Here is a 26,783-nt window from a genome sequence, read left to right as displayed (position 1 = left end):
CCATACACACGGGTAAATACATACAGACATTAGACAGCACTGTAAGAATTGGGTATCTAGCAAAATGATGGTACAGGGGAAAAAAATTCTCCCTGTGTCTAGTTGTGTTCAGTTTTTCCCTAGTGGGAAGGGCCAATTCCAGAATGAAGGAAAAACAATCAAGTATAGATAGTCCTGGACTGTTAACCATTTGTTTAGCAACTGGTGGAGCCATGGTGGTGTAGTGGTTAGAATGCAGTATAGCAAGCTAATTCAACTCACTGCCAGGAGTTCGAACCTCACCGGCTCAAGGTGGACTCAGCCTTCCATCCTTCCAAGGTCAGTAAAATGAGGACCCAGATTGTTGGGGGCAACAGGCTGACTCTGTAAACTGCTCAGAGAGGGCTGTAAAGAACTATGAAGTGGTATATAAGTCTAAGTGCTATTGCTATTGTTTGAAGTTACAATGGCATTGAAAAAAACGTGATTTACAACTAGTCTTCACACTTATAACTGTTGCAGTGTTCCTATGGTCACATGACAAAAATTTGGGTGCTTGGCAACCGTCATTTATTTACTATGGTTGCAACATCCCAGGATCATGGGATCACCACTTATGACCTTCCCAGCTGATTTCTGACAAGCAAAGTCAATGGAAGAAGACAAATTAGCTTCATGACTACACGATTCAGTCAACTGCAGCAATTTTCTTAATAACTGTGGCAAAAGGTAAAATCAGGTGCATCTCACTGAACAAACTGCCTTCCTTAGCACTGGAAATTCTGGTCCTAATTGTGGTTATAAGTTGAAGACTACCTATAAGTAACATGTTCTACTGGCAGATATGCTTTGATGTAGTATTGCTTCTTTTTAGTTTATAATGTATTTATTCCTAAGGATGCTGAATCCTAAAGTATGTTAATTTTTATACTTTTTGATAGTAAACTGAATACTTTGTGATCATGTAGTAGCATTTCATATGTAAATTAATAGTAGGTTTTAGATAAGAGAATGTTGGAAAAATATTTAAAGGTATATTTCTGTGCAGTATAGTAATTTTTGAAGAGTAATCTGTAGCTGCAAACCAGTAGTTTTTATTATTAAATAGATAACTATTAAATAGCTGCCATAGATTATTTTTGTTGGGACTCAGATGGACAAAGTGCATCCATTCCTGTCCTTTTTGGATTTTTCAGCAGTTTTTGATGCCATCAACCATATTAACCTTCTGGACTGTCTGCAGGGATTGAGGAATGCAGTCACTATATGCAGTTGTTATGGTCTTTCCTTGATGGATGATTCCACTTGAGGGTGAAGGGCAGGAGAAATTGACTAGAGACTACTCCCTTGTAGGATGATGCAAGAATTGGTTCTCTTCCCCCTCCTATTTAATACTTACATGAAGTTGCTAAGCTAGACTGAACATTCTGCGGAAGTTCTGTTTCAGTGTCTGGAGGTTGCATGGTTCTGTGTAGAAAATAAGGAAAATGACCCTAATAGAGTTATACAGGCTTCATTTCCAAGATAAAAAGGGCTAGAACATTCTTAAACCCAGAATATCCAGACAATGTTTAGAAGCTGCTCAGACAACCATCTCCCTAATTCACTGACTCATAAGGAGGAGAAGGTACAGCAAAATCAGACTTACAAGATTCGGTTATTATAGCCAGCCTCAGTAAACGTAGATGTAGATATCTTGGGGAATTGAATATGTGATCTAGTTTATCTAGAGCAGCGGTTCTCAACCTATGGGTCGCGACCCCATTTGGGGTCGATCGACCATTTTTCGGGGGTCGCCAAAGGCAGCGATCCGCCATTTTCTCCCCTCCGGGGGCAGCGCCGCGCATGCGCACCGCGCATGGCGGCGGTGCGCATGCGCATAACGTTTGTGTGACGGGGGTCGCCATCACACAAACATTGAGAACCGCTGATCTAGAGGAATGATAGTCTGGATGGGAAAGGGCTTAAATTGATTCCTACTAACATAGAATTACTGTTTGTCCATTGGGATTCTTTGTTCATTTCAACAATCTCTCTGGACAGAGCAGCATTTTACCTGAAGGATCAGCTTTGTGACTTATGCATCCTTCTAGACTCATGGTTTCTGCTAAAAAAGCTAGGACTGGCCAGAAAGGACTTTCTCCAGCTTTAGATCATGCACATGTTGCAACCCTACATGGAGTGGTTTTACCTACAGCAATTCATGTTCTCAACAAAACTTGCCTGGGGTACTGTACATGCTCTACATAAGGCTGCCTTTAAAGTTCACTTAGAAGCTGCAATTGGTTCAACATGCAGCAGTCCATGTGCTGATCAGTATTCAACAGAAGGGAACATATTACACTAGTCTTCTGGGCTCTGTATTCATTGCCCACAGGTTTCTATTTAAAGTGCTAGTCCTAACCTAGAAAGCCCTACATGGCTTGTCTAGATATCTACAGGACTGCACATTCCAATTTGACCAGTTTAATCAACCCATGAATAACTATCAGTATTGCCACACTTTAGGAAGGTAAAGGAGGGCAAAGTTCAGTAATGCTGCTTTTCATTGATTGGTCTAGTTATTTGGGAGGGCCTCCCAATGAGCATCTAGTTTGGCTCCCACCTTGCATGGCTTTTGGAAGCTACTAGAAAATAGAGCTCTTCTGGAGAACATTTGAATCTTGACACCATGTATATATTGTTTCTTAGATATTTATCTCTGCATTTCTGAGAGCCCTTAAGGATTTTGCAATTATAATAATACATCTATGATTATGGCAACTAGTGTGATAGAGGTGGATTGTGTATATTGTAAACTAGCACAGCTTATATAGAAACATAGATAGAAACAGTAGTCAGTAGCTATTGCACTGTAAAAAAGCACAATGTGACCAAAAATTATCTAGTCTTATTGAGAAATTTATATGGTACAAACATTCTCTAGTTCCACAACTGAACATCAGTTATTTGACAAATGTACTTATTTATTTGAAAACATAACTTTGAAAAATGTAAACTATTTTTCTTTAGGTAAAGCTGGTTAGCATTGATGCATCTGAAATAGCAGATGGAAACTCCTCCATGGTACTGGGCCTGATATGGAACATAATCCTGTTTTTTCAGGTAAAAAAAAAATCCAATGCTATAATTCACATTTTTCGCTTTCAACAGAAAACAGATTGGTATGCAAAAAAGGATACAAATGAAATAGATGCTTGCTGTCATCTGTATCTTTTTGTCTAACCACACTGCAAAATTTGGACCATGGCAATGATCCCATCACCTGAGCCTCATTACCTCTTTCTTTTCTACCTTCCTCTTCCTCCTCCTCCTCAGGACATTTCCTTTGCCATCACAAATGGTTTTCTTCATCCAGTTACTTAAGTCCAGCCTGACTTAAATGCCTCTGGCTCTCATCCAAATCTTAGATCAGTCTCCAGTCATTGCATTCTTCATTTTAATGGTGTGCATCTTGCCAATTATGCTTTAAACAGAGATGCAAAACTTGAGGCCCCAGCATAAGGTTGCAATTGAACCTCTCAATCCTCAGATGTGAGTCCCAGAAACCCTTAAAACAAATTGTCATTTTTTTATTTTGATAGAGGGAAAAATTAACACATGGGGACAATGTAGTACTACACAGTACATAGTATTTATGTTACGTACTTTTACTTACATTTACATTATGTTAAATCAAATTTAGGTATTATCCTTGGCTCTTTCCACTTTCTATCCTGTCCTAATGTAATTTTTGGAATGTGATTTCCAACATGCCACAAAAAGCCAAGTGCAGGACTCGGTCAAAAAATAAAAGTTGCACACTGCTTTTTTAAACAGTTGTAGATGTGCATTGTTTCACTGTACTAACACTGAAATTAAAATGTGAAATGTCACACAGCAATTTACCCATATAATCAATAGGCTTCCAACTATTTAAAAACACCAATTCAGAGAAGATCTAACTTGTCCCTATTTTATAGATTGGGAACCAGATTTTGGCCAAAAATACTTCTCATTCATTTCTACCCTCTACAAATGTTGCTGTTTCTTCCACAAATGATCTTTAATGTGATTGAGAGTTCTATTTATGTCACCTTGATAGATTGAAAATATTACCCAATTACTAGATGTGGAAATCAGGACTTGAAAACTTTTCTAGGAGGGAGGACAGCAGGTCCTTTGAACCCAATGAATATTCTGTGAGTTTTACCTAAGCCAGTGGTGGTGAACCTATGGCACGGGTGCCAGAGGCAGCACTCAGGGCCCTCTCTGTGGGCACGCACACCATCGCCCCAGTCCTAGGCTTTCAGCTGGGTTTTATAAAGCCTTTTTGCTTTAAGCTTCCACCGATGTATGCAAAAAAAAAGAGAAAAGGTTCAATTGATCAGTCAATTTCAACTTCTTGCAGGAAAAAAAAAGATCTTGCAAAGTTGGAATTGATTGATTCAACTTTTTAGTCCCACCCAGTCTGCTGTTACTATCACAGCCACGCCCAGCCAATGGGCCACGCCCAGCCCATGGGCCACACCTACCCGGCACCTGACAATGTGTAAGTGGGTTTTGGGTTGCAGTTTGGGCACTCAGTCTCTAAAAGGTTCACCATCACTGACCTAAGCAGATCATATGGCTCTTGAGTGAATTTGGGCCTTTTCCAGGAGGAGAGAACTGCCAGTTTTGTAGAAAAGATTTAATTATAACAACCTATTTAATCTATTGTCTTAGCTTCTTTACTTCCTTTTTACAATCATTTTTAAAAAATATTTAATTGCTGCATAACTATGTCATTCTGAATTCTACATATATTAAAATATATCCTTAGGAAACTTTGATTGATACTAGAGATTATACCTACTGATGCCTTCAAGTAAATATGAATTGTTTCTGCTTACTCTAATTTGGGCAACTGAGTTATTACAAATTGCACAATTAAATTTTGCTAACTCCCAAACCCACAAAAGCCCCTTTACTCTCTGAAAAGACTTGCGGAGATAGATGCTATTTATTTATTTTGATCTATTTAATTTGTATAGCTGCTCATCTGACAAACATGCAGTTAAAAAAGAAAATCCAAAACTAAACAGATATAAATAAATAATCAAACAATAACAACAAAAACCCATTAAAACATATTACAACAATTAGATAATCATTGTGGATTTAATGTAAGGGAGATTGGGAGATTTAGAAGTGCAGATCTTCAGGGTATAAATTTAGCAAGTACTTCTCTGGAAACTCAACCCCCAGGATCATCTTTCCTCTAATTTTAAGAAAGGCAGTGAAATTTTCAGTCACATTTCAGAATTAAGTCCTACATGAGAACTTGATAGCCTGCAGGAGAGCATATGAAATTTGTGCCCTCTTGCCACTAATATAATTTAAATAATTTACATCGCTCTCTTTAAAAAAGATCAATTGTAAGCATGTTTCTCCTCAGTGGCCAATGAGCAACCACATTACTTTAAAATGGATATATTACTTTGCAGTGTTTGGAAGGAAAAAAAAACTATTGGTGACAAAGAGAGTTTGTTAAAATCACAAGCATTATTATTCTCATGAATCTGTTTTAAAAAAGTATTAGGTGGGATACTTAGCCCTCCTCATTTAGATTATTTGCCTAAGCAAGATTGGTCAGATGTTGATGATGATGATGCCTTTGCTCGGCCAACTGGACTCATTTCCCCCAATGATGGGTTTTTGATAGTTTTGTCAAACCTTTATAACTAGAAAATAAACATACTCATTCAACTAAAAAAAAATCTAATTAAAATGTTTAAAATCTTTATTTTTTTTCTTCAAAATGATCAAATCAAAATAAATTTTCTTTGCTAGGGAAAGGAGACACACACACACACACACACACCCCTGCAACATTTCCAACCAGACATTTTTTGAGTAATGTATGTGTTTAGAATGGGCCAAACGTGATCAGATAATTATATAGTAGCTGTGTGAATGTGGTAAGAAAAAAAAATGTTACCATTTCTGTTATGTCCCGAGCCTTGCAAACGGCTCGGGCGTTTGCAGGCAGTCCCGGGCAGGTGCAAAGCTGCCCGGGACCAGACAGGCTGTCGCCAGCGCCGTGCGCATGCGCGGGTGCTGGCGCGGGAAAAGTAACCCATTTACCCGGGAGTTGCCTATATAAGAGGCTGCGAGGCGTTTGGGCGAGGCTGAAGCCATCTTCCTGTAAGCTGAACGCTGAATAAATGAAACTGAGAACTCCAGCTGCTTCTCGTGTCTGTTTTCCCGCCACGGACTCAACACTGGCGACGAGGATGGGATGCCTTGCACTACCTGGAAAGGAAGAAGTGTAAGCTTACCCAAGGAGTCCTGAGCGGCGAAAGAGGAACGGCGTCGACTCGGCAGCTGCCCGCCAATCCGGTGCGCATTCGGGGGTAGGCTGGCTGATAGACCGTCTCCTGAAGATCCGAAGATGGCGAAAATCGGAAGGCTTTCGGAATTCGACGTCTCACATCCAGAGCGGTGGGAGTCCTACGTATCCAGAATGGAGAACTACTTCAAGGCAAACCAAGTGAGGGAAGATAGCTTGAAGGCGGCCACCCTGCTTTGCGTTTGCGGCCAAGACGCCTTCGAAATCGCAGAAAACCTTGCAGCACCTGTCCCAGTAGAGTCTGTAAGCTACGCAGACCTGAAGAAGCTGCTGAAGGAGCACTTCAACCCCAAGGTGTCCGTTATCTCATGGCGCCACACCTTCGAACAGAGGGATCAACGGTCCGGTGAGTCAGCCAAGGAATACATCGCCGCGTGACGGAAGGCCGCCAAGCCCTGCGAATTCAAGGACCTCGAGGAACGACTGAGGGACCGATTCGTGTGCGGGTTAAGGCATCGAGAGCTACAAAAGAGACTTTTCGCAAAGGAAGAATTATCCTTCCAAGACACCTTAAGGGAAGTCACCGCAGAAGAAGCAGCAGGCGGCGCCGTCAAAAATATGCGGCCGATCAGAAACAGTGCAGAGGGTGCGTCCGTGCACCAGGAAGACGTCCGACGAAACTCCGAGGAGGATCCGGACGAGGAAGTCGACCGTCTACACCCCGCGAAGGACGAGAACCAGAAGGGAAGCTCTTCGGCTCCGCTCAAGTGCATCGGCTGTGGAGGTCGCCACAGGAGAACCGACTGCAAGTTCCGCTCCGCTACCTGCCGGGCATGCGGTAAACAAGGGCACATTGCAGCTGTGTGCCTGGGCCGACGAAAGGCACAACCCCAAGAAGAACGCCTGAAGGGTACCAGATTCCCCAGCCAGAATAGGGTAGGTTTTTGCGCTTCGCGAAGAAGCATCTGTAGAACAGGCACACACAAGCCCATGAAGAAAAAGCTGTCACTCAACGTGAAGCTACAAGGGGTTCCATTATCTATGGAACTAGACACAGGGTCTGCCCTGTCCATCATTTCATTGCATACATTTAGGAAGATTTGTTCCAGAAGTGGGTCTAAGGCCAAGTTAAGGCCTTCTGATATTGTATTAACAGATTTTCAGAACTCAAGAGTGTGTGTTAAGGGGGAGGCCACCCTTAACGTGCAATACAAGAGTTTTGAAGGTCCACTAGACTTATTAGTAGTAGGGGGTGAACGAACGAGTCTCATAGGACTCGATTGGTTTGAGGCCCTGGGGATACACGTCACAGGACTCAACAGTTTACAAACACTCGACCTACAGGAAGTCTGCAAAGAATTTGCAGATGTTTTCAGCCCCCAGCTGGGCACATTCAAAGGACCACCTGTGTCCTTAAAGCTAGACCCCACTGTCACTCCCATTAGGATTAAAGCAAGAAGGGTCCCTTTTGCTTTAAAAAGTAAGATTGACACTGAACTAGACAAACTAATCCAACAGGGAATCCTAGAACCTGTTGATTCCAGCCCATGGGAGACCCCCATTGTCACGCCTCTAAAGGCAAATGGGGACATTCGCATTTGTGCTGATTACAAATGCACACTCAATAAGGCATTGCAGCAACATGCCTATCCTGTTCCTGTGGTCAGTCACATCCTGGCCTCTCTCAGGGGGGGGCGTGTTTTTGCAAAGCTTGACCTAGCTCAAGCATATCAACAGCTGCCTGTTGATGATGATGCTGCCATAGCTCAGACCATTGTGACCCACAGGGGAGCCTTTAAAGTAAAAAGGCTACAGTTTGGAGTAAATGTCGCTCCTGGGATTTTCCAAAGCGTAATGGAAAACACACTACGAGGTATACCAGGGGTCTGCCCCTACTTTGACGATGTCTTGATTGCAGGAGACTCCACACACATTCTAGCTGAAAGGCTTAGGGCTGTCCTGTTAAGATTCAGGAAATCAGGCCTCAAGCTCAGAAAAGACAAATGCCAGATTGGGGTGCCTTCTACTGAATTTCTGGGATTCAAAATTGATGCTGCTGGGATTCATCCTGCTGAATCCAAACTAACTGCTATTTTAGAAGCACCCAAGCCAAGTCCAAGGCCGAACATCAGGCCTTCTTAGGCCTCCTGAATTTCTACAATTCTTTTCTTCCACATAAGGCTAGTGTAGCTGAGCCTCTTCACAGGCTACTAGACAAACATGCTGTGTGGCTGTGGTCACAAGCGCATGAGGCTTGCTTTAAAGAAGTCAAGGCCTTGCTCACTTCTAACAGTGTTCTTGCACATTTCAACGAGTCTCTCCCTGTGTGCATCGCTTGTGATGCGTCCCCCTACGGGGTTGGAGCTGTCCTGAGTCACCTCAGGTCTGATGGAACTCAGGTTCCTATTGCATACTACTCCAGAACACTGTCTTCTGCCGAGCGCAACTACGCTCAGATAGACAGGGAGGCTCTGGCTGTTGTTGCTGGAATTAAAAAATTCCACGATTTTCTATATGGCAGGCATTTCACGGTCTTCACTGACCATAAGCCTCTGCTGGGACTGTTTACCACACGTAAGCAGACTCCCCACATCATTTCCCCTAGAATGCTTAGGTGGTCTATTTTTTTGTCTGCATATGATTTTTCATTACTCCACAAGCCTGGGAAAGAAATGGGCCATGCTGATGGCCTCAGTAGATTGCCTCTGCCAGTAGTAGAAGCTGACCCCGCGCCAGCTGTCAACATTCTATCAATCCAAGCCTTGCCCGAGCTCCCTCTTAGTGCCAGGGATGTTACCGCTGAAACGGGTACAGATCACACACTTTCACATGTCCGCTCCTGGGTCCTGTCCGGGTGGCCTGAGCACTGCCCTAGTCCTGAGTTTCAGAGTTTCTGGTCCAAAAGGAACGAACTGTCCCTTTCTCAGGGTTGTCTGCTTTGGGGAAACAGAGTTGTCATTCCCACCTCAATGAGGACTAGGGTCTTAGAATCCCTCCACGAGGGTCATCCTGGCATTGTTCGTATGAAGGCTCTTGCACGAAGCCACTTGTGGTGGCCTGGTTTAGATAAAGATATTGAGGCTAAGGTACACGCATGCCACCTGTGCCAACGATCTCGCCCAGAGATGCCCCAAGCTCCTGTGCATAGATGGGAGGAAACACAGTCCCCATGGTCTAGGGTGCACATTGACTACGCTGGGCCCTTTCAGGGCCAGTTCTTCTTGGTCCTTGTTGACAGCCATTCAAAATGGCTTGAGGTTGTGCCTGTCTCATCCACCACCACTGCAAAGACTATTCAGGTACTGAGGGGGATTTTTGCTGCACACGGGCTGCCAGATGTCATTGTGTCCGACAACGGCCCTCAATTCACCTCCTCCGAATTCCAAGCTTTCTTACAGGCAAACTTGATTCGTCATGCCACGCCTGCGCCTTTTCACCCGTCCACCAACGGTATGGCTGAACGCATGGTGCGCATCGCAAAGGACGCCTTGAAGAGACTCACCTACGGGGACTGGCATCACAGGTTGGCTGACTTTCTCCTTTCTTATCGCACCACACCGTCCACTTCTACAGGGAGAAGTCCAGCTGAACTTCGTTGGGGGCGCCAACTTACTACTAGACTTGACCGGTTGCATCCGGACAGACTGCCTTCATCTACCTCACATCCTAGGGCACCTAGACAACTACTTGTGGGTGCCCCGGTTTGGGCTCGCAATTACGGGCCTGGTCATACATGGGTCCCCGCTTCTGTGTCCAGGATCACAGGTCCTCTCTCCTACGAGGTTGCCCTGGACAACGGTCGTGTCCTGCGTCGGCACATCGACCAACTTCGCTCTAGGCGAGACTTTTCTGCTGAGACTCCTGGGTCTTTTCCAGGGGGGGAGGGGGACCCTTTGGAGCAAAGGGAAGGGCAAGAGCTACTGCCCATCTCCACTGAGGGAGCCACAAACGGCTCGTCCCAAGGTTCTGCAATTGCTCCGAAAAGAAAGTCATGGAGCTTACCCACACAACAGGCACTCACGCCTACTCCAGCCAGGGAGTCACCCCGGGGGCATACTCACTTTCCACACACATCACACAGCACTCCAGCAACGGAGGATACCCGGGGGCATCCCAACAAATCATTCCCCGCAAGAGAGCTGGCACACAATTCCCAAGGTTGGCCTGACCTTACCCCAAATCCTACAGGGGGTCAAACATACACAGAGCTAGTCGAGGAACCAAGTCCCGACTACAACAACCCTAGCACAAATCAGGGAACACCTGAGTTTTGGGAAAGTACAGAAACCCACACGAGCCCGAACACAGAATGGGGTTCAGGGAATGGACAGCCTCCTGACAGGTCTTGGACTGACCTAGGAGGTTCTACAGAGACGCCCAGCAGTGGCTATCACTTCAAGGGGCCTGAGGGTCTACAGCTAGGTAGGTCAACCAGGTCACAAAGCAACAGAAGCCCTGGCCTGACGAGCCCGGTGGGCAAGCAAGCAGGCCAGGCATCGGGCACAGTCCTTGGAAGACACCAGGGCACAATAGAGAGAACAGGCTCATCACGCCTCCCTCCAGTCAGGGGACTTATGCCAGTAACCCAGAGCTAAGAAGGTCACAGAGAGCAAAGAAATCTCCTAAGTATCTAGAAGATTACATAACATTGCTGGCAAGGCAAAAGCCAGTAATCAGTGGGAGCCCTGGGGAGCAAAATGTCATATAAAATAAATGTTGTATGTTGGTAGTAGTTTTAGCCCGGGGGAAAGGGGTGTTATGTCCCGAGCCTTGCAAACGGCTCGGGTGTTTGCAGGCAGTCCCGGGCAGGTGCAAAGCTGCCCGGGACCAGACAGGCTGTCGCCAGCGCTGTGCGCATGCGCGGGTGCTGGCGCGGGAAAAGTAACCCATTTACCCGGGAGTTGCCTATATAAGAGGCTGCGAGGCGTTTGGGCGAGGCTGAAGCCATCTTCCTGTAAGCTGAACGCTGAATAAATGAAACTGAGAACTTCAGCTGCTTCTCGTGTCTGTTTTCCCGCCACGGACTCAACAATTTCCTTTCAGCTATTTTGCCATTTACTACTTTCCTTCCGTCTGCCTCCATTTCAGCTGCTATTTCCTAAATATGATTATTCCTTTAAAGGTGAGCCAAATTTTCAAATGGCAAAATGGGAGCTAACAAGCCAGGAAACATGAGAAGACATTTCCCCGCCCCACCATCTGTTAAAAAGTAAATATGAAAAGAAAAGAATCTTCCATGCCTGGTGCTGTTTATTGCTCATTAAAAGATCAGGTTGTTTATCCTGTTCTATTGCAAAGTGACATTGGCATCGATTTTAGCATTGTCTTACTGCTATTATGTCATTCCAAAAATACATTCTTCATAAAGTTTAACACTTGTCTCCAAACTGTGCCTGCTCCTAGAAACTTGTTATCTCTTTCAAACTCTGGAGTATTTTTTTTTCCTATCATTTGGTAACTTTCCACCAAAAAGGCAGATTCTAATGAATCATGTTATTGCAATATATAAGGTAATCCATATTTAGTGGAAATACCTTTCTCTAACATGCTGAGTTCTTTTTCCATGAATGCTTGGGGCGGGGGGGGGGGGAGATGTGATGTTCTGGCAAAGGCAAGAAGGGTTTGGAGAGAGTTCATGGGAACACAACTATAGGAAGGCAGAGAGTTAGTTTATACTGATTTCCCTGAAATCTGATGTTCAGAGAAGTAGAATTCTCAGATACCAAGGCAGATATATGAAGGCCTGCAGCACTAAGGAGGAAATAGCAGAAGCACTTTCCTTTTCTTAAGCAGGCTTTTCTGCTGTAATACAATCCCTATTCTGAAGAGAAAGAGATCTGTTTATGGAAAGGTGACTCTGTCCAATAGAAATAAATGGGCAGATTTATTATTGAGTCATAAGAAGAAGAAGAAGAAAAATACAAAAGCTTACCTCTTAGTGAACAAAAGCAGTTCACATGCAGTATATATTTAAATCTTTGCTGTGCAGCTACATTATTAATGGCTAAGGCACATTACTTAGCAATAGTTGCAAATGTATCATTTGCCCCCATTGTAATATATGCAAATTACTTATTTTTGCAATCTCTTAAAGCTGAGGAAATAAAGTAGAATATTGTCCACAGAATAAATATGTTACTCTTTAAGTGAGCATGTTTGTGGATTGTTTATTTACAGCACCCATAGTTTGCTCCAGATCTGGGCCATGTTACTGCAAAAGATTGACTATTGAAAAGTGCTGTGCATTTTTATTATGTATATTGGAATGCCAGTCGCCAATGCTAATGATGTAGGGCATGGCCAGTTGTTTTCAGGTGCATTACACTGGCCTTAACTGAATTCTGGGTCAACACTGAAGAGGTGCCTGCAAGCAGTCTCTTGCCTAAAGCAATAAAAAGGGCTGATTGTCCGGAAAACAGCAAGACTAGATGATCTCGATAATTGCCTTTTCATTACAGATAAAGGAACTTACAGGCAACCTCAATAGGAACTCCTCCTCATCTAGCCTGTCATCAGGGCCAAGTGGCCCTGATTCAGATACATCTCATCCCAGCACACCTAATGTTGAGAGAAACATGTCTGTTTCTGTGAAGGATCAGCGGAAAGCAATCAAGGCTCTTTTAACTTGGGTTCAAAGGAAAACTAGAAAGTAAGTTGATTCTTCTCCTCATTTTTTTTTTTTAAAAACAAGTCAATTTCGTGGCCTGTTAGATGGAAGAAAAATGTCCTGTTCTGATCTGTTTAAAGCAATGTAAAGAGGTTCTAGTACAAGAACAGAATGTAATTGAGCCTGTTATCAAGCTGATTAGCTTTCCTGACCTTTCTGTTCTGTGATCTTTGGGTTGATAATACAAAGATTTTCTCTGAAATTGATGTCTTTGTGCAAACCTACATTACCATACAAAGATCACCTGAAACCAGAGTAAATGTACCAGTTCTCTCTCTTAGTAAGTTTTCTTGGAGAAAGTGAGGAGAATTATAATTTGTCAGAAAATTGAGCTAGAGTTCAGCTTTGTGATTCCACTTTCCCACTTCTATCCATTTATCTTAAAGAAGGAAAGGGGTATAATAATCTGTTTATCTGAAGGGAAGTTCCATTGTCCACAGATTAATTTTCATCTCTATATATACAGCTTAGCATCTTTTATGCTTGGAATGGTCAGTGGCTGCATTTCCAGTTAAAATGCTATTCTAAAATGCAAGCAGCTTCCATGCACCTTCCTTTCCATGTCTTCTTTGTTTAATGACTTCTTATAGAACAGTTTTGAAATGGGTCAGTGGAATGACAAATGTTACAATCTGTAAGAATATATTCTAGGTTAGAACTGTCTACCTAAGTTTTTTTCCCTTGAAAGAAAATTACAAAAAGCTTATGGTAATATTTTCAAATATTCATCTTGTGCAAAGATAGACATTCACAGCTTAAATCATTTGAATAAACTGTGTTTGCTTGTCCATTAGATTTCAGGAAGCAGTTTATAATCCCTCTAAATTGTTACAGAGAGCAACTTGTCCCGAGTTCTTTCTGTGTTTCGGTCTCTACCTAAATGTTAATCTGTCTGCTTTAAAAATTAGAAGCACCATTACCCCCATAGATGCATATTCTTGGATAGGGAAAATTATTCTTTTCTAATTTTCCTGGTCATGAAGACCCATTAGTCTATTTTGAAATCTCAGTGACATTATAATATTATCAGACATGTGTCAAGCCAAACAGGAAGCAAACTGGGCTACTCACTGATTAGGGGATGGTGTCACTGACTTTCTGTAATGCCCAATCTCAGCTTCCATTTGCTGCTGTGGATAGTGTCCAGCAGTGCTGTCTATTTATCATGGGATGGACTCAATTCACTTCCTAGATCGAGTCCAATCTATGGTTTTTTTATGCCCTTAGAATCAAATACTGCTCAGTTAGAAGGGACCTTTATGGGACCAAATCATTTCAACCCCTAATTTCAAGATAGTATTTAAATACTTCATGTCTCACAGGTAATAAACTATGCTATGATATCACCAAATGTGTTTGAGTATGGGTCTATTACATTCTCTGTTATAAACCGCTTTATGTTGATGGCATTTCCATGCATGTTAAGTTATGATCATTGTCTATCTGGACAACAAGCATTTGTTAAGGAGGTTTCTGGCTGATGTATATTTTTACATGCAAATAAAAACTAATAAAATCAGATATATGTTTAAAACAGCCCTAAATTATTTCAGGAAAAATAGGAAGCACATTTTAGCTTTAAGGTACACCAGAGTTAACCAGCATCAAGTCATATGCGTGAATATATTCTTATATTTTTTTTCCTTAAACATAAATACTGGTGAGAAATAAATTTTGTTGAAGAGTAACATTAAAACATACCCAAAAAATAAATATATGAAAAAAAACCTGGAAATGTAGTCAGTTTATAAGTGTGAAGTTTCTATTTCTAAAGCTGAGTTATTTTATCGCAACAATTTTTCGTGTTCCAAAAGTTGTTAAGCTTGTTGTGTTTTGTATCTGAATGTTCACAGTGGTTCTTTCTCTTTTAGATATGGTGTGGCAATTCAGGACTTTACCAGCAGTTGGAGAAGTGGCCTGGCCTTCTTAGCTGTAATCAAAGCAATAGATTCTAGTTTGGTAGATATGAAGCAAGCTTTAGACAAATGTCCCAGGGAAAACTTAGAGGATGCATTCTGTACTGCACAAGACCATCTGGGTATTCCAAGACTTCTGGAACCAGAAGGTAGCCTACTCATCTTTGATTGTCAGCAATCAAAGACTGTATTATGACTGTGTTATTTTATTGTTTTATGATTGTTTTAACTCTGTACGCCGCCCTGAGTCCTTTGGGATTGGGCGGCATATAAATAAAATTAAATACAAATACAAATACAAACATGTACATGTAGCACAAACAGATAAATCATTCCGGGCAGATAAATCATAACATGTGCTCCATCCTTAAGAGAGATGGTTCAGAACGAGAGTTAGGGCATTCATGGCATTTAATACAAAACAGAACTGATAGCACCATTCAGTCTAACAGACTGCATGTTGAGAATCTTCCTAGAACAAAAAACAATACATATGAAAGTTATAGAAAAAAGGAAGAAAAATCAATATTTTTAATTTAGCAAACTCTTTATCAGGAAGGATACTACCAGCAGCACTGGTTTGTCTAGAATCATCTTCCAGACCATGCTTGTTCTTTAAAAGAAAATTTTGCACCTGGAGAAGAATATTAAGGTACAAAGAATAAAGTAAACATGCAGTTTAAAAAAAGATTGTGTTTTGGAATGGTAATTATTTTTCATTCATAGATGCTTTGGTTAATATTGAAATGATGCTTCATGTAATTTCTTCCCAGACATTATGATTGATTCACCTGATGAGCAGTCCATCATGACATATGTGGCACAGTTTTTGGAGCATTTTCCAGAACTGGAAGGGGTAAGGTACTTACACTGCATCACTGCTTGTGATTTTCTGCTACATTATCATGCTGAAAACATTAAGTAAGGAATGCTTACTGATTTTCAGACTTTCACCCTTGTATGATTGTTGCCCACTTCTGTCAGGTTTTATCAGTTATCAGTTATTCAATATTATGATCGTAAGATGATTCAGCTATTATTTTAAATTAAAGTACAATCAAATCACTTATCTTCTATAATTATGCACCATATTGAATTGAGCAAATATGAAGGACTTTGCTATTCTGGAAAGGAGAAGTTACTTTCATCATAAATTGCCCAAATTGAGTTGATGATTGTTATGGCTTATGTGAATCCTTTAGAACAGAGATCCCCAACCTTTTGGGCACCAGGGACCGGTTTTTCTATGGACCGGAGAGTGCGTGGGTTTATGTGCTGCCTGCATCCCACGGATGGGGCTTTGCTTGTTTGTGCGGCCCGGTTGCTGGTATGCTGCAGCCAGGTACTGGTCCACGTACTGGGGGTTGGGGACCCCTGCTTTAGAAGATCATCAAAATAAATGGTATAGGATATCAAACTCCAGAGACTGGCTTCTTGAAGACATTGGACCTTGGGTATAGAGCAGGAGTTCTCAACCTTTTTAATGCCGCGACCCCCAACCGGTCATAAGTCGAGGACTACTCAACCAGTCGTAAGTCGAGGACTACTCAACTGGTGCAGCACCATTTGCAGAATGGGACTTTTGGCGGGCTCAGCAGGGCAGAGACAGCCTGGACAATTCCTATTGGCTTTCAAAAGCCAATAGAATAAAAGGGAGTAGCACAGCTAAGGAAAAGGGGAAAAAAATGGCGGACTGCGTTGTTTGGCGACCCTCATGAAATGGTTGTTCGACCCCAAATGGGGTCCCGACCCACAGGTTGAGAACCACTGCCCTAGGGCATCCTTCTGCAGCCTGGTGTACTCCAAATAAATTGGTTTGCAGTTCCCACAATCATCATGTTGACTGGAGCTGATGTGATCCAGGTTGAATGATAAAGGACAGTAGTGATGTCTTCTTAAGATTGTCCATTCTTCTTCTACTCCTCAGGAGGCAGTATATATGAATTCTTTAAGAGAAAGGCAGATAGGAAAACATTTTCAAATCCCCTTGGCAGTAAGGAAAGTTGCGACCCTCGTGAAATGGTCATTCGACCCCAAATGGGGTCCCGACCCACAGGTTGAGAACCACTGGTATAGAGCTTTCTACAAGCAAAATAAAGTATTGTGAATTTGGTTTTCATACTATGACAATCAGCATATTGATTAATTCATACATATAGTCATATTCCCCTACCCTCAATTTTCAGCAACTGGGAATTAGACATACACTGTCCACTTTAATCCAGGTCTTTGTCCAATGCCTTCTTTTCAACTTTTTGTGGTGGAATTGTATTCTATATAAACTTTAAAAAGTAGCTTTCACTTCTATCCTATGAGAGCTAAAAAAAGCAGAACAGATAGATGTGGAATTCCCAAATTGTATTTCATTATTATTAGTTGTAATAAAGTTTGCTTGGTAAGAATAGTTCATTTATATTGAATTAGAACAATTATTTGCCCAGTACTTTGGAAAATATAACCATTCAACCTTTTTTTCTGATTCTGTGGTTCTATGATTACTTATTAATTGTTATTATTTATATTTAATCTCATATAGGAAGACTTTTCAGATCTGGACAAGGAATTTCCAATTGAATCTGCTTATGTCCATATTAAAGAGATACCAGAGGAAGAAAAACAAGAAAAAGTGTTACTCCTGAATGAAAATGGAGAACATATATATCCTATTCACCTAGTAGAAAACCAATCACCATGCCCTCAAATTGATAGTCTTGCTTTGCCTCTTGATGAGGAGAACCAAAATTTTCATGCAACAAGTACTGAACTTAATGACAGTCTAGCTGATCATATGGATTCTTCTACAAAAGAACCTCGAAGGCCAAGGTCATTGCCAGTAAGAAGGGTTCAAATCAGCCCTCCTGCTAATCTTGCCAACAATGTAAACCAATCTGAGGTTAATCAACTGAATTTCCCTGCTTCGGTAAAGAGTGATGACTTCCCATCAACTGTTCTTATTTACCGTAAAGATTCTGTTGAACCAGCTGATTCTGATGAATTTGACTCTGACATTCAGAAATCATCCAGTGAAATAAAAGATTCACCTGAGAGTAAGATTTGCTCCTTGCCTTGGACTTCCCATTCATCTAAAAAGGTATCAGAACATCTGACAAATGAACCTGAGTATGTAATTCCAACCTCTATAGGACAAGAGGTCACACAGAAGTACATATTACAGATGCTGAATCAGGAAATAATATCTAAGCTTGCAGAAAATGATGACCTTGCGGAACAATCATCTAACTTAAAGGAATTCCCAACTACTAATCAAGAAATTGATGGGCATGACTTTAAAAATAATTCAGAGGCAACTTGTACACCTGAATATGAACCAATCAGTAATACTTCCAAAAGCCTTAATATTGCTAATGAAGAATCAATGATGACACCAAATCCTTCTAAAGTCTCTATAATTCCTCATGACCTTTTCTATTATCCACATTATGATGTCTCCATATCAGCACTGCTGGATGCCTTTGCTACCGCCACTTCTGATACAGACCTTTCCCTTTTAGAAAACAGTAAAATCTGCTCAGAAATTCTAGTTGATTGTTTGGCTGAAAATGAGCCCCTTAGCCCAAGCACTGAAGGAGATATTCCCAAACAAGATCTACCAAGCAATATGAAGGATGTGCCAAAAAAAAAGGACAACAAAAGCCCAAGAAAACAGAAAAGAGATTCTCAGAGTCATACCAAGTTTTCCTTTAGCAAGAGTGCTGTGGTGGGGAAAAACACACTGCCCCAAAAGAACAACAATTCTGAAAACAATTCTGCGCACCCAGATGTTCCTGTGGTAAAGTTTGATTTTGCCATTACTTGCTTGGTTCAGTGAAATAGTTCTTATTTTAACTTTCACTATATGCTGCACACCAGGATTTAGGAGAACTGTACAGAATTATTGCTAGGAGGGATGCCCTTTAATATATGCTATTTTCAAATAAATGAATGTAATATATGAGTACTTGGCATCTCTGTAGTCAAAATTGGTTACAGCCAGATATAGTCATTGTGATTCTCACATCTAACTATTGCTTGCTCTCATTGCATTTTGCATGAAATGCATGATATAAAATTAGAAAATACAAAAGGTTTCATTGATATGTTCTAATCTGAAACGAGCTATTTCAAATCTGGTCCTAATCTATCTGAAACATTCAGATAAAATAAGATAACCTTTATTGTCATTTTTTTACTGTGGGCACAACGGCACACATCAAAAATGAAATTTAGTTGCCCGCTCTCAAAGTGAAACACATACATGATGCACACCTAAACATACTATGAACAACATATGTATAGACCCACATCCCTACATATACATAGCAAATAAATATTAAATACTAAACCAACTTGGTATCCAAATAATCCATATCTGACTTTTCTTTTGTGATGATTTTCTGCTTTGAGGTGGGCTTTGATCATTATAAAATAGTGTCCGTACAAGTTTTGTGACTCATTAATCCTCCTTTCATGATTAAATAGGGACTTTGATATTTCCTCTGTGGAAAAGTGCATAAACTATTGTAGATGAAAATTTAGAACTTGTGGAATGATCTGAATTGTTCTTTGAGTATGCTGTAGGTGTATAGCATCAAAACTAGATACAGTACATGTTCTTACTGGGCATTTGATTTCTATAGAAAAAAATGAAGGTTGTTGGGGAACAGACTTGTGATCCTATCTCTAGCAGTGCACAGCTATTCCTACTGCACAGCAGAAGAGATTTAACAGCCCCAAATTACCTAGCTGTCATTAGTTTGGGCAATAGTTTGGGCAGACTAATTTCTATGGATAAAAATATTCAAATTCTCACAATCAGTATCTTTACAAAATAGATTCTGTTATGTAAGCATTTTATTATATTAAGTCCCAAGGTTCTGGGATCTAAGGAAATCTTTGTATATGGAGGTCTGTGTATGTAGGCTTCCCCATCTGAGAAATCTATAGTGAGTGACATAATTGTAGGAGCAGGGCTGCGAAGAGGCACTTTGACACGGGAACCAATGCTCACCCCAGTGTCTTATTCTCTGTGGGCAAGTGAAGCACAAAGGAGACAATCGTTTTTGAATGTATATTGCATATTGTCCTCTATTCCTGGAAATGGAAGTTTCTAGTGTCAGTGTGTGTTGGCTACTGTAGGTCAGACTGGAATCTTTGTAAGTGGTGTAGTGATTTCACATGGTAAAAGCTAGGTTTCCCCATCTCATTCTCTTCAGAGGTAGTTGAACTACTACTGCATTTTCTTCAGCCAACACGGGCATCCAAGCATAATGTAGCTTTAACAGAATAATAGAATAACAGAATTGGAAGGAACATTAGAGATCTTCTAGTCCAACCTCCTACTCAGGCAGGAAGCCCTGTGCCATTTCAGACAAATGGTTGTCCAATCTCTTCTGAAAAACTTCAGTGTTGAGGAGGTACATCAGTCTGGGCTCACTGCCTTGGGCTTGGTTTATCATTCTGATATAAGCTGAGTTTGGGGCACTAATCCCTATCCAGTAAGTGGAGCCCTGCTTGGTTTTCTGGGAAGAGAGCTAAAAATATGCGCACTTCCAAAGGCTGTTCTTCACAATATATCCCAGATTTGTCAGATAATTGAACAAATTTGCCATCTACTCATGGTTAAACACAATTGTTACCGATGATGACTTTAATAGTGATTATTCTATGTTTTTTTGCTGCACGACTCAAAAAATGATATAGTAGAGGAGGAAATTTGTTTTTTTTTCTTGCTGTTTAAGTTAGCCATCATCTGGCAATGGCAATTTAGGCAACTGTTCAGGAAACACCATCCAAAATGGGAAATCCAGCTAAAAACAAATAGCAAACTTTATTCCCCTTTTTACAGTGTGTAGTTTAGATATAGATAAAATCAGATTTATGTTTTGGGCATTATTAATGTGACAATGTGTATTTCTACTTGAATACCTACCAAAATTGTCAACTAAAAATATTTTTTATCTGGCAAGCTTTTGAGTTTCCAATTGTATATGATAGTTGCACTCAATTTTCAGTTTGCTAGTTTCATTTGTATTTTAGTATATATATTTTTAAATGTACTATTTGTTACTATGATGCTGTACATTGTTGGTAGCTGATTTGGGCAGCACTCCTCTGCAAAGAAATATAACAGGGTTGAGAAAAATATATGCAGTTGCTAAAAATTGACACTAACTTGATGACAAATAATCAATTAAACAAACTATGCAAGTAAGAAAACGTAACTCTCTAATGCAGTGTTTCTCAACCTTGACAATTTTAAGGCATGTGGACTTCAACTCCCAGAATTCCACAGCCAGCAATGCTGGCTGTGGAATTCTGGGAGTTGAAGTCCACATGCCTTAAAATTGTCAAGGTTGAGAAACACTGCTCTAATGAATAAACAATTACATGTAATTTACTATTAAAGAAGATCCTGGTGGAAGAGTATAATTCTTATGTTTTTAATCTGAACATTTTATGCTCTTTTTATAGATTATGGAAAATCAATCTGATACTGTAGCTGAAGAAAGAAAACTGCCAGAAGAAAGGAGTAAAAAGAAAGAAAAAAGGAAGAATAAGGCGATCTTCCAAGGAGAAAATCCCCAGAGCTCAAAACCTGGCTTTACCCGCTTAATAGATAAGCTGGAAGAAGAATCCATAGACCATCCAGCTCTGTCAAGGTACTTTCTGGTCCCACCTACAGAACTTGTCTTGCCACTTTCCTTGCCCAGTTTCTAGATAAAGCATAGTTATAACCCACATCGCACATTTTACTGGTCTTCCTGGCTACAGTCCTAAAAGCTATAGCATGGGAAATGAGTGGAAAAGAGGAAACATTTATACATCCAGATGGATTTTGGAAGGACATGATCTGGCCAACATTTAAGCATATCAAGGGTGTTACCATTGAATGCATGGCTTTCCAGGAAAATTAGTAGGGCATTAAAGTAACTATAACTCTTTCCTTAAAATTGAAAACTGAATTTGATATTGTATTTTTAAACTTTTGTTTAATTATTGCATAATAAAGCAAAGAGAACCAGTTTGGTGTAGTGGTTAAAGTATCGGTTAGAAACCCAGGGATTGTGGGTTTGCCTTCTAGATGAGTTAGATTATAATTCACTCACCAATGTTTTGGTCATTGTATTTTATCTGAATGGGGATAATTAATTAAATTTATATGCCACCCATATAAATTCTCAAGTGACAATATCATAAAAGCAAAAAATTCAAAGAACATTAAAATATTAAACATTAAAGACTGACAATGAAAGTCTTATTTGTATTACTAAATCTTTTTAGATTTGGGAAGGCTGCAACAATATTGGGGTGTTTTTTCAAATCATGGTTGATTTATATATGGATTCAATTATGCATTTCAGGATCAGCCACAGTGATCCCAATATTGTCTACCAAATAAATACTACTGATTCAACGATTAAGGTAAGCAAGTGAACTTTTACTTCTGTAACTAGCCTGTACTCCTCCTATTATTTATCTAAATGAAATTGAAATAGCATAGTTTTAAATACCTCCAGTAGAGCAATCAGTCCTGTCTGCAAACATCCTCCAAACTGATTTGAAATCCCTGGCTTATTCCAAGCACACCAGATAGAAAACACAATTAGATAATGTGAATATTATCTGTATTTAATTAATCAAATCTCATGTTCATTTAGCATTCATATTGTCCAAATATCCAGCTGTGAAAACACTGCACATCATTTTAAATGAGGCTATTGTATCCTGTAGCTATAGTATACTCCTTCAATAAGATGTCCCTCAAAAGAGTTGAACTACAATTTCCATCATATCTACTCACCATATCAACAACCTATGGTCTGAAGATAAATGGGAATTTCTGTTCAACAAATCTGAAGCACAATATGTTCAGAAAAACCAATTCAATAGATACCAAGAAAAATCAAAACATTTCCAACACTATTGATATATAAATTTCACTGTTATAAAAAACTATTGTACGGGGAGTGCTTGTTTAGTGACTGCCTTGTTTAATGACTTACAGCAGTGATGAAAAAAGTAACTTTGTGACCAAATCTCACATTTACAACATTTGCAGGTAAGATGAAGCAAGATTATAAGCACAGTTGGGGTTTCACGTAGTAGTCATTTCACTTAATAATCAAGTTGCCAATCCCAATTGGGATTACTAAACAAGGACTACCTGTATTAAGAGTTGACTTCCAAGACAGTTGGCTTCTTAAGGCCCAGTCTGAAGTGGTACAAACAGCCTGGTATTAAAGTTATAAATGTACTTGTATTAGCAAATACCCATGACATTCTCAGATGCATCTAGAAAGGATAAATGATATGATTTGATGCACAAAAAAAGTTTAGTTGCTATTATCACCTATTTTAAAGTTTAGCCTATATAGTTATATAGTTATAATATGGCTACATTTCTGGATTATATATTTTTAGGAAAGTGGCAGGCCTGGTGTACAAAAGAGCACAACCACAAGTGAATATGCAAGTCCTGTTATCAGGTATATTCTTTCATTTTTGTACATTGAGCCTTAAGATAAAAACAAAGATAACATTTAGTTGCCTGAAAAGTACCTTTAATCATATTGGCGTTCCTCGCTAAGGTAAACCTCCTTACCAAAATTATAATTGTAGGTAGTCCTTGACTTATGACTGTTCACTTAACAATGGTTAAACGAATGATGTCCTTGGAAAAAGTGACCTATGATGTGTTCTGAAAGTTTTGACCATCACACCACCCCATAGTCATGTGATCATAATTCAGGCATTTGGCAACTGACTTGCATATACAACAGTTGCAACAACTTGCAGCACATGATCACAATTTGCAATCTTTCCAGCTGGCTTCTAACAAGCAAAGTCAATAGGGGAAGCTATATTTGCTTAACAACCACATGATTTATTTAACAACCACACGATTTGCTTAATAACTACTGTGATTCACTTGAAGCCTGAGATAAAAATGGTCATAAAATCAGATCTGGTCATGTGATGGCTTACTTAATAACCACATCACTTAGCAGCCAAAATTCCAGTCCCAATTATGGCCATTAGTCAAAGATTGCCTGTATGGTATATCATATAAAATATAATAAAACTGGGTACTTAGCAATCATAACATTGAAAACATATCCTTGTTTTTTGTTAAATATGAGCTTTCCCATCGAAAAAACATAATTGTGATGCTCTTCCAATAATAAAGCTGAAAGTCAGATTTGAAGGATGAGATGAGGTGAGGCTGATGGATGGCAGAACCAGATTTTTAACACTTTATAAGGTATGTCAGCTAGGCTGAAATCAGATTCGCATTGTGGATGAAGAATCTACTGCAATGTTGGTTAAATGTTAACCAATTATTAATCACTAATCTTTCCCATTTTGCCATACTGAGAAACTTAGTACTGAGGGAAATATAGTTAAGTGATGCAGCAAAATGTAACCTTATGATTATTTTTGTTTTTCCTGATTTGCTACTGCTGGCTCAGAGTAGGCTCAGCAGGATTTTCGATTTTTCCACTCTATTGGCAGTTAGTTTCAGAAATGTGTGGCAGCATCTTTTCCCAGACTTGGCACCCCCAAATGTACGGACTTCAGCTTCCTGAATTTACAAAACAGCCATGCTGACTGCAGAATTCCTGGAGCTGAAAGTATATTTCTGAAGGGTATCCAAGATTGTAAGGATGATCTATATTCTCTGTTCCTGCACATGTTCAAAAATTATGCTAAGACATGGTTTGCTTAACTGTAGTTTCTGAAATAAACTACAACTCCTAAGTTTTTTAAAAAAAAAATAAACTTAGCTATGCTTGCCTCCATAATCTGAACATTGGGTATAGATTTTAAAATATAAAGCAATTGTGTCAAAGTGATATTTACTATTTCAGACATAATGCAGTTACAGTCTCTAAGGAGTCATTATCTACAGCTGTTTATGAAGTGTACCTGCAGCCCTTCTTTGGTTATTCAGTGATGTGTAGAATACTCATCATTGTTGAAGACAGGATTTCTTCAGATCCCTCACAAGTTATAGCAATATTTATCATTTTCCCTCTCCCTCTGTCGTTTCTGTAAGTCTCAGTCTAAACTCATCCGAGTGAAAGGGTGGTTTGTGGTCTTTCCTTTCTTTCCTCTTTCGCCTGTCCCCTTATCAGCCTGTTCATTGATAGCATGCTCTATCCAGAAAGCACAACTGCATTTGTTCACATTGATGATGTCTATTATAGAGCATCCTTGAAGGTCTTGTTTTAAAAGTCTTAACAATTTAAAGTGCAACAGAACAGTGGGTGCATAGGTAAAGAGAGAATGAAATAGGGTGTAGAAATAAGTGGTTGCCTTGGATTTTATATAATTATTCTTGCCTTTCTTAACTACTTTATAGTGTCAGTGGTCACAAAAGGTATTTAAAAGGGGTCCATGGTGAAGAAAAGGTTGGGAACCACTGCAATATTACAAAAGCAAATCAAGTGGCGTACAGGAATTAAATTGGATCACCAGAATTAACAAATCCAAAAACCAAATTTGGAGTACAAAGTTCTTTGCTTAGAATTTAATGGATAATAGTTGAAGTGCCTGGCAGATTCTTGTGAGAAGATGGGGATTCAAAGGCCTTATCTTTAATAGTCATCCTTCTAGTGTCTGTTGGACAAGGCCATTTGGAAAAGGGCCACCACTGATCATGTAGCTCATGGGCATTTGTAATTTAACTTTCTCTACTCTTTTCAGGAAGAGAAAAGACCTTGAAGAGGAAGACACTCTAGAGAAGGAACTGTTATGTAGGAGCTCTTCACGGACAGACCAGCCTGAGCTGTTTTACTTCATTATTTTCCTCTGGGCAATAGTTTATTGCTTACTACTTCTTCCACAGCTTGTCAGCAGCCCACTTTGATCTCTGTGAATGCATCAGAGTAATAAAAGATAGCCGCTTGAGGTTTATGTTTATATGCCCATAATCCTTTCTTCAGGATGTAGTAATGCCTGCCAAAATAAACAGGTCAGGATTAGGAAGGAAGGAAGAGATTAAAGCCTATTTGGGCTGATTTTGTTCCTGTAAAAACCAACCAGAAGCCCATTAACAAAATAATAAGGCAAAAGCATCTGCTTCCTCATAATATTTTAGCAATGGATACTCATATACATATTCCCTGTGATAATTTGTAGCCATTTTGATTAGTAGTTACTGGTAACTTTACTCTTTGTGAATTGATCTAATCCTCTTTTAAAACTGTCCAAGTTGGGGCATTACTACATACTGTGGCAGCAAATTTTATAGACCTCTTGAAGGAAATATTTTTGTTTATTCCGTCCTGATCATCTATCATTCAACTGCATTGAAAACCATAGTTTTAGTATGAGAGAAAAGATATTCTGTCTACTTTGTTCATGTTGCATAACTTTAACATTGATATCTCCTTCCTCATCTTTTTCTAAATCAATAAGCTCAGATCTTGTAGTCTTTTCTTATTGGGCTCAGAGCTGGTTCCATGGGTATTCTTATTTTACTGTTGCATTATAAGACTTTTGTGTACATAATATATATTTGTATAGAGAGATCTACACAGAGTGAAGACATTCGGTTAATGAATTAATTCAGGATTTTTGTACGTTTATGCCTTGCTTTATAGGATGCAAAATAAAATGAACAATCTTGTAGGGAAATCTGTACTGAGAGTGTTTTGATTTTCAAATTTGTTCCTTTATTTCTAACTTATTTGCACAGCCTTTAAATCTGATACATATTGATAGAATCAGTGTAGGTTAGGTGGCTGAGATAATGACTAGGATTGGAGGGACCCAGATTTTAATCCTCCCTCAGGCACAGAAATAACTGGGTAACTTTTATTCAGTCATTCTCTCTCAGTCCTAGATTGAGAACTTGAAAAACAATTATCTACCAAAGCACACTGGACAAATGTGATGGATTATGCTC

The 26,783-nt window shown here is 39.9% G+C and overlaps 1 protein-coding gene across 2 annotated transcripts in view; it reads left to right on the top strand.

The window, feature by feature from the left end:
- CLMN (calmin) overlaps positions 1 to 26,512 on the top strand; it is a 98,443-nt gene extending 71,931 nt beyond the window's left edge. For both annotated transcript variants that reach the window (XM_039356201.1, XM_039356202.1), the window contains 9 exons: positions 2,992 to 3,084; positions 12,748 to 12,938; positions 14,828 to 15,021; positions 15,646 to 15,728; positions 17,409 to 18,662; positions 21,344 to 21,531; positions 22,234 to 22,294; positions 23,294 to 23,358; positions 25,580 to 26,512. In XM_039356201.1, the coding sequence (XP_039212135.1) occupies positions 2,992 to 3,084; positions 12,748 to 12,938; positions 14,828 to 15,021; positions 15,646 to 15,728; positions 17,409 to 18,662; positions 21,344 to 21,531; positions 22,234 to 22,294; positions 23,294 to 23,358; positions 25,580 to 25,742 (2,292 nt within the window). In that variant the 3' untranslated portion in view covers positions 25,743 to 26,512. The remainder of the gene's footprint in view (positions 1 to 2,991; positions 3,085 to 12,747; positions 12,939 to 14,827; positions 15,022 to 15,645; positions 15,729 to 17,408; positions 18,663 to 21,343; positions 21,532 to 22,233; positions 22,295 to 23,293; positions 23,359 to 25,579) is intronic.
- Positions 26,513 to 26,783: the final 271 nt, after the last annotated feature.

This window comes from Crotalus tigris, unplaced genomic scaffold (assembly GCF_016545835.1).
Source record: "Crotalus tigris isolate CLP2741 ecotype Arizona unplaced genomic scaffold, ASM1654583v1 scf7180000018806.1695572, whole genome shotgun sequence".
NCBI classification, from domain to species: Eukaryota; Metazoa; Chordata; class Lepidosauria; order Squamata; family Viperidae; genus Crotalus; species Crotalus tigris.
The sequence above is the reverse complement of the archived record's forward strand: the minus strand, read 5'-3'. Positions and strand labels throughout refer to the sequence as shown.